General features: G+C 45.7%; 1 protein-coding gene across 5 annotated transcripts in view; it reads right to left on the bottom strand.

The window, feature by feature from the left end:
• Positions 1 to 8,767, bottom strand: part of LOC308084625 (nuclear factor of activated T-cells, cytoplasmic 1-like) — a 79,025-nt gene extending 70,258 nt beyond the window's left edge. For 4 of the 5 annotated variants that reach the window (XM_080427378.1, XM_080427381.1, XM_080427380.1 and 1 more), the window contains exons 1-2: positions 8,369 to 8,767; positions 2,444 to 3,539 (exon numbers count right to left, since the gene is read on the bottom strand). In XM_080427378.1, coding sequence (XP_080283504.1) covers positions 2,444 to 3,539; positions 8,369 to 8,489 — 1,217 coding nt within the window. In that variant the 5' untranslated portion in view covers positions 8,490 to 8,767. Of the gene's footprint in view, positions 1 to 2,443; positions 3,540 to 6,356; positions 6,532 to 8,368 lie in introns of those variants that run through there. The other variant, XM_080427379.1, reaches the window with a different exon arrangement.
• Positions 8,768 to 9,166: the final 399 nt, after the last annotated feature.

Raw genomic sequence — 9,166 nt, 5'->3', positions numbered from 1 at the left:
AGTATTGGTACATTCTCCTGATAAATATGTAAAAAGCCATTGGCTCAACACATACTGCAATAAAAAAAACGGATGTGATTAACTGTAATAATATCGTACTACATAATGAATGTGATAGCTAAAAGCTAGTGAAGTGCGGAACATTGCTTTAGATAAATCTGTTGACAAACACAACTATAGCTCTGTGCAATAAATAAATCATAGAAGGATATCCCATGACATGATTATTTGTTTGTGTACTTATTATAGCCAAAAGTTCCTTACACAGTCGAGCGATTAATTCACCCGAAAATATATATTTTCGAACTGGTGGTGATGAGTACATCCATCCACACACAATGCGAACATTACGTGGGGATAAATCGATTTTTCACGGTGAATAAAAGCATCAACATGTATGAACATGGCATCAACTATATTTAGTTTGATGCGAAATATTCAGCAACGCATTTTTGCATTGTTTATTTATCACGTCGCTCACTGTGTGTAAGGACCTTCAAGAGGCTAGCTGGCGATAGAAGATATCCAAGTTCACATTAACCAGCCAGCTACTTAAATTGTTTCTAATTTCTTGTCTTTTCTCTTGTTTTCTTTCTGTCAAGGTCGAAGGAGTATTTGATTTAGCTCTCCAAAGTGAGGTGCAACTTTTGAAGTGTTTCCACATATTTGTCTCTGCCAACAATTAAATGAAAATACCTCAAGTTGACTAGAATCAACCTCAACTCAGGGCAATTCTGTCTCCTCCAACTATCCTTTTCCATTTCATCATCGCCACTAATCTAATGAATTGAAGTCATTCTCTGACGTACATAATTCCTTAAGCCTTGGCAATAATTAGCCGCCCTTAATATGAAGAAAACCAAATGAGAGACGTATGTGGACTATGTTTAGACTGCAGTGGGTTTTGTATTATGATGGTGGTTGGAAAGGCAAACCGTATGATAATACTGAACTTGTAGACCGGCCATTGTCAGGTTTTCTTAAAAGCAATTTCGCAATAGGGGGACGGCAGCCAGAAGCTATGGCTATTTGGGGGTCCTTGGCATGGAAAGGGTTTGAGAAGGGGCACAGTAGCCAATCTGACACATGGCAGGTATTAAAGATGGGCTCCTGCTTTGGTACGAGTCATTCATAGCGACTAAGACAAAACCAACCAACCGATTTCAAATTGATAACAATAAAATCACAAATTGCCCTCACATGACTATTTAAAACAAAATGCGTAACAATGGGACTGGGTCGACCCACCCTGTCTTAGAGCGTGGTACGGTATCTGTTTCTCAGAGCCACAGCTGGCCTCCCATAATATTGTTCTGAGACGGGGAGCCAGAGCTTCCCATGCGAAGACCATGGAGATATCTAAACCAAAACAAACACGTGCGGGACAATATTTCTCTGTAGCCGGATGCCTGTTAAGCGCGGAGCCTGTGACCCCAGAGGGGGGGGGGGGGCTCGCATGAAACCAATCTCTGGCATCTCCTTGGAACTTTCAGGGTGTTTGTTGACCCAAAACGAACTGATTTCCCCCCACAGGGCCTTTATCTGCCCAGTCAGTGCATGACATCACATCGTAGCCGGGGAGAGATGGGCCCACGGTGCGACAGAGCAGGGCAGCAGGCTGGCTGATTACCCACAGCCAGGCTTCCCCTCAGGCCAGGCCTGTCACCATGACTTCCTGTCGCTCGCTATCTTAATCAAACACTTGATTTCCGACAGGAAAGTGAGCTATTTCGTGAGGAAGAAAGAAAAAAAAAGGACATAGTGAAATGAAAAGGTACTTCAGAATACCACGATGAGTGTGCGTGTGCGTGTGCGTGTGCGTGTGCGTGTGCGTGTGCGTGTGCGTGTGCGTGTGTGTGTGTGTGTGTGCGCGTGCACGTGTGTCTGTGTGTGTGTGTGTTCCTGTTTGTGGGAGAGTTGTCATGGCGACAGGGGCACACATGTTATGCTACTCCTGCCGAAATATGATTTATGAAATGTTTTTAATCTTCAAAGAAAAGGAAAGCCCTTTTGGACATGGCACTAACACGCCACTATTCGATTTCTGCCTTTTAGCTGTGGTCTTTGAAGACTACAAAAAAATACAAAAATAAATAATGCATTGTTGTCCGTGCGAAAAACAAGCCTAAATTTGGAAAAGAGAAAGAAAACAGCAGCTACGGCTGGCAGATGAATTGTTTTCCTTTCGCACCGCCTGGAGAACTTAAAAGCAGGTCCTTGAGCTGGATACTCAGGACCATCAATCTGTCTAAATGTGTAAACACCTTCATGCACTTCATTGTATTCCTTGAGGAATATTTAGAACCAGGGGCTGCTGTGTCGCTTTCGAAGTGCACAGTTCAACCACCTTTGAAATTGCATTGTTTAACGTTGGTTATAGTGTTTAACTTTTGTACTTGGTGAGAAGTGTCACTTCCAACACTGGCTAGTGTGGCAGACCTACCTGAGGTACGTCTTGGGCTTGGACCAGGAGTACGGGTGCTGGGGCACGTCTAAGAAACCTCCGCAGTAGCTCTCCTTCTTGAAGGGCAGGCGAGAGGTGTAGTCCTCCTGGCAGAGCTCGCCGTCGGGGCCCAGCTCCTCTCCGCCGGGCTCTAACTTCATGGTGGGGCAGTGGTCCAGCATGGTCTTGCGCGCCTTGACCGGGATCCCCTCCCCCATGTCCACCACGCCGTCCGTGGTCAGGGCGTTGATGGCCGCCACGATGGCCGAGTTGGTGTACTGGTTGGTGTTGGCCAGCCAGCTGTCGTCGGTGATGCTGACCCGCGGGGAGCCGCGCGGGGAGGGCGTGGGAGACTGATGGGGCGAGCACGAGGACTGGCGGTAGGTGCCGTTGAAACTGTACTTCCTCTTTCCCATGCTCCCGCCGCCTCCGCCGCCGCCACCGATTCCGTTGACACCACCGCCCCCACCACTGCAGGCGGGGGAGTTGGGCCTGGAGCCGCGGGGCTGCCCCACCCAGCCTTCCTCGGCCACGGTGCCCATCTGCGGGGAGGTGGAGGGAGAATGGCGAGGGGAGGAGGCCGCGGGGCCGCTGGCGTGCGGGCAGGAGAGGAGCGAGGGCGTGCCTTTCGGGGAGACGCAGGGAGACTGCCAGGGGGAGTTCTGGGGGGAGTTGTCGTAGTTGTAGAAGCCCGACTCGTAGGAGGACGCCTCCGAGTTGCAGCTGCGCGAGGAGATGCTGCTGGCGGGGCTGAGACAGCTGGGGTCGCGGTAGCCGTCCGCGTTGGGGAGCGTCAGGGTCACGATGGAGTTGACCCCGCGCTTGATGATGTGGTCCACGCTGCTGCTCTCCTCCACCTCTTCCTCTGGATACTGGCCGTAGGCCGTGGTGATCTCGATGCGGGGGCTCTCCAGGGCCGGGGTCCCGTTAGGCCTCAGGCCTTGGGGCAGGTAGTACCCGGAGGCTGGGTTATTGTTGTCGTTCTGGAGGCCGTACAGGTGGCTTGATTGGAGAGTGTGGTACTGGGTGGCGAGACAGGGGTTCCCCATGCCCAGTGGAAGAGACAGGCTGACGTTTGGTGTGTAGCTGTATGCATCTGGAAAACACAGAGAAGGGGGGGGAGTTTAGCTCACAAATCATTTACTATACTAATACTACTAACTGGAATAACATTAGAGTTGAGACCGTTAATCAAATAATCAATTAATTGATTGAAAGAAAATTTAGTTAATAACATTTTTGTAATCGAATAATTGGTTAGTGAAGTATCATGTAAAAACATCTATTATGGGTATTTACAACTTCACCAAAATAAGATTTTTTTTTTGCAGTCATTTTTATAGTCCAAATTAACTGATTAGATTCAGCCCAAAGAAATCAAAATAATAAGTAACAGGATCGGTTCGGTTATAAATAATTGGTACAGCCCCTACTACTGCATACATTCAACAGTAGATTAGTGATGCATTTTCCAGTCCAAATTCAACACAGGTGACTTCTAACCTGCGCGTATCATCAAAAGTTCTGAAGAAACCATAATCAAAGCCAATTAGAGATGCAGAAGTGTAAGCACACACAAGTTGAATAACAGGTCTATTTGTTTCATCGGATCATCCACAGATCTATTCTGCAGTCTCTCTCGACCGTCTGTGAGAGTTCCTCATAGTCACAGGAGTTTCTCCTGCAGCGCTGATGGATGCTTTATTTGATTGATTGCTTCACTCACTGAGTGAATTAGGCCCTCCCCTGTGGAAAACCCACAGCACTTTGCAGCGCTCTGAGCTTGTGATTAAGTCAAAGTGAGTTTACAGCTGCTGTGCATCGCACACACAGATGCACCAAGATGAACACACAAACACAGACACAGACACAGACACACACACACACACACACACACACACACACACACACACACACACACACACACACACACACACACACACACACACACACACACACACACACACACACACACACACACACACACACACACACACACACACACACACACACACAATGTGCTCACACAAGCACACAAAGTTTGAAATACAAGCACATGCAAAAAAACTAAGTTTTCTTATCATGATCACTTAGAACACACAGATGCACCAAAATGAACACACACCCAGACACACACACACACACACACACACACACACACACACACACACACACACACACACACACACACACACACACACACACACACACACACACACACACACACACACACACACACACACACACACACACACACACAGCTAAGAAGTTGACAACTGTCAATTTCATCTCATGTTTGCCATGGCTTTCCTTGATAATCCCAATGGGGAGCAGATTCATAAAAATGAACACCAATCTCAGTCTGCACGACAATGGCAGGGCATTCCCCCTGATTCTGTGTGTGAGCTATATCCGTTCACCACAACGCTCTGCATCACATGAAATGATCAACCTGTCATGCACCACAGAATACGTGGGTAGACTGGCTAAAATTAGTTCATGACATGAGTCTATTTCCAGAAGTGGTTGGCTTCTGTACTAGTACAATGATGACGTCAATGAAGATGCACTGTGTAACCTTAGAATAAAAGGCAACCAATGGCCAATAGCACAGCATATCGTTTGTATTTTTTCGTAAATTAATGCCCTACTTGATCATAATACAGCGTCACACAAAAGCATCAAAAGGAGCAGATCTACAAGCTCGAAACGCGAAGCGACGCGTTTAGACCTTGTCGATCTGCTATTTTTTGCTATTTACATTTGAATCCCGAAAAGTAACAGTTTTGGACATATGAGGTTTCCACCCGACAGAGACTATATAGTATATAGCAGAAAATCCCATTAAAATGCTACGTCTGAAAAATGAACTGTCGCCATCCTCCAAATAGGCAAAATAAATAGAAACTTAAACTATAAATTAAAACAAAGACAAATCACGGACAGTTATATAGCAGTGGTTCTCAACCAGTGGTCCGGGGGCCACCAGTGGTCCTTGAAGGGGTTCCAGGTGGTCCTCAGCTAAATGATGGAGAGTTGGTAACCAAGTGGACCCTTATTAGATCTAACTCTTGAGAGCGTAAAATGAAACCAAATGGACCCTTATCGGTCCATTTGGTTTCATTTTACGCTCTAAGTTAAATTATTATTAAACATCTGCATTACTTAATTTACAAGAAGTCTACACAATTAGAGAATGTAGAGGAATTGTTATTTTGATCAACGTTTGCATGTTATCTCTCCTATGGTACCAACATCAATACAGCATGGAATTGTGGACAAAATATTCTTCAAAATATTCTATGTTTTGGGTCCGAGAGGCAAAATCGCATCAAACGGTGGTCTGTGGCTCAAATGCCAAATAAATAATGGACCTTGATATGAAAAGGGTTGAAAACCACTGTTATAACAAGTAAATATTTCCTGAGTCCTATAGCAAGTACAGACCCAGAAGCATTACACACCGTAACACAGTCATGCATACCTGCAGACCAACGGACAGAGAGACATTGACAGCAGAGAGAGAGATATTGCATTTTCTCAAATTAGGGTTTCATAGTCTTGAGCCTTATTTAAACGTAGTTGCGTGCTGGTTTCGCACATTAAAAATAGCAGATCTATTATAAGTTCGCAACATGTGAGCATCACAACACAGCTTGTAGATCGGCTATGTTTGGTGCGCGACAGCGTACGCATGCACACATGCACACATGCATGCACTGTACGCACGCACGCACACACACACAACACACAACAACCACTAAGGCCTGTCAATGCACCTCTTTCCATAGATAGATAGATTTTTGGATTTACAGTCACAAATGTAATAATACAGAAATTGTACAAGTTGCATGGAACAAAGAAAACAGAAAGATACAGGCTTATAAGATAGAAGGATCTGTGTATCACTCACAATCAGTCATTGTACAGTCTCTATGAATATTCTCCATCCTATGTCCCACGCCTTGGTACTCAAACAGATAGTTGAAATCAAACTCTGGCTCTTGGGGCTGGAAGCTCATCTTCAAGTCTTTTTGGAATACATATATACACTATATCTGTGTGCGGTTATGTCCTCTATAGCTCCTCTCTTCTGGATGTCCCTCTTCTATAGCCGTGAAAAGATGACATCCTGCCCACTCCTCCTGGTGTGACACACCTCCTGTCTACAGGCCTGACTTACACACACACACACACACACGCACACGCACACGCACACGCACACGCACACGCACACGCACACGCACGCACACACACACACACACTCGTGGTGTGAGCGAGCGCGTGTGTACTCACTGCACTAAGCTTTCCAACAACACACCCTGCGTTCTAACACCTCCCACACACATTGGAGTTTTTTTCTTCAATCACCAACAGTATTGCTGCAGAAACATGAACTTTTGCCTTGCTGGGTCAAATGGTACTTGTCTGCTGAACTAACAAATTAACCAAAACAGCAATTCCTAGGATGAGACCAACACACGATAATATAACACCAGTTGGCCCAGATGAAGAAAAGCTGTATGAGCAAAGAGTTCAATTTAGAGACATCGACTGTCACACAGATTATAGCGTGCATGCCGTTTCTCTCCTCCCGCAATCTTTCCCAATTACTCTATCACCATCAAAACACTGTCTCTCCCAGACCCAAACCAGTGTGACTAAATATTGGAAGGGTTTAGCCATGGGGATTGTGGTCTGGACAGGGCTCAGTCAGACGGGATCTCTGGGGAGAGGTGTGTACTAGGTGGTCGCCCATACAAGTTGTCTGAAGCCTCTGGGCCACTTATTGCAGATGGCCGGCTATGGTAAGGACACCAGCGTGTGCGTGTGTGTGTGTGTGTGTGTGTGTGTGTGTGTGTGTGTGTGTGTGTGTGTGTGTGTGTGTGTGTGTGTGACAATAATGCAGCCGTCAGCAGATTGATGAAGCTGCGTGTGGTTAAGCACTTCTTGTCTAGCAAGCTACCCTGTGTCCCTGAATTTCACATACTGTAGGCACGCATGCATGCACATTGCACGCGCGCGCACACGCACACACACACACACACACACACACACACACACACACACACACACACACACACACACGCGTCTGTTACCAATTATGAGGCTTAAGAAAGCAGGACTCAAATGAATAATAATACAGCCCGCACCCGTCCATCTGAAACCTCAAAGACAGAATGAAAAACCCAAACCCACAAAAAGATCATGACATCAGCACTGGGAGCCTTTATGAATTAAGTGAAACAATGTCATTGTGTGGAGGATGAGCCCAATTCCACAGCCATGCTGAATGTGAATAATACATCATTCTCTCTCCCTCTACATACAGTACATACATACATACATACATACATACATACATACATACATACATACATACATACATACATACATACATACATACATACATACATACATACATACATACATACATACATACATACATACATACATACATACATACATACTACAGTAGTATTACTTATATATAGGCCTATATATTCTACATACATACATACATACATACATACACTGCTATATATATATATATATATATATATATATATATAGCAAGTCATAATTTGAAGTAATCTGATCCATTTCTCGCCAAAACACTATAGTAGTAAACTCAGTCCATGGCATGCAGGTGAGAGGAGAGCAGTAAGGCTCCTTCAGCAGTCAACAGTCAAGTTCATCGCACTCAGTCACACACACAGCTCTTGGAGACACCTAACGGTTGTTTTTAATTCACCAAATGAGGCAGACTGCTGTCTGCCAGCGATATGAACCAATGAGTGCATTCCTGTCTTTATAATGCCTCGCAGTAACAACTCTGAATTTGGCTGCTTAATTGCATATAAAGACTTATATGTTCATAGACTGACACGTTTTTAAATCAACATAAAACACACGGTTAATTACCTTCTTCTGCTGACTTCATATCGGCGGCGAGAGAGGAGGTGAGAAAGTGCAATCCTCGCTCCTTCCCCGCAGGTCCAAAGATGAACTTGGAGTTGACGCTCAAACAGCTGCTGTCCTGCATTCAACAAGCGATACGCAACACTCTCGCGGTTGGAACTAAAAAACAAAACAAAGCGATAATTTCTCTGGACGCGGCGCGCAACAAGTACTAGTGTAATTCACAAACAGCATTAAACTCTCCGCTGGCAATAAATTAGGCTACTTTGTATCCATGCGCGGGTGCACAGCAACATAAGCGAGAGGGATACAGTGTATCCGATACACAGTAGCAGAGAGCTATGTGACTAGACTCAGGGACAGAGGGATGGATGGAGGTTTAGGTGAGTTTGGGTCTCTTTAGGTTTGGAACAGGAGCCTAATTAAGATTTCCAGAGACTCCCGGCGTTGTGACGCAGCGCTGCTTGTCAAAGGGGGAGTGGCTCTCCATCGTTTTTAAAGCTGGAAAACACCCCGTCCCTCTCTCTTTGCTCCGCCCATCCAGGAATGACGTGACCGGCTCCTGCCAGCAGCTCCTTGCTGTCAAAAGAAAGGCTGAATTTCTTCCTATCCGCCGAGCCGAGGGATTCCATCTGTGCGCGTGGGAGTGTGTGTGGGGGGGGGGGGGAGAGGAGAGGAGGAGGAGGGGTTGTTTTGGAGATCCCAGTCTGTTTACAATGTTGCTCACTCATTCGGCATTCCATTCCATTCCTCAGATCTGAGAAGAAAGACGTCGTTTTGAGCTAATTGACTTGCATTTGT

The sequence above is a fragment of the Gymnoscopelus braueri genome, assembly GCF_963280865.1.
Source record: "Gymnoscopelus braueri genome assembly, chromosome: 4".
Classification (NCBI taxonomy): Eukaryota; Metazoa; Chordata; class Actinopteri; order Myctophiformes; family Myctophidae; genus Gymnoscopelus; species Gymnoscopelus braueri.
This window is presented reverse-complemented; position numbering and strand designations above follow the sequence as displayed.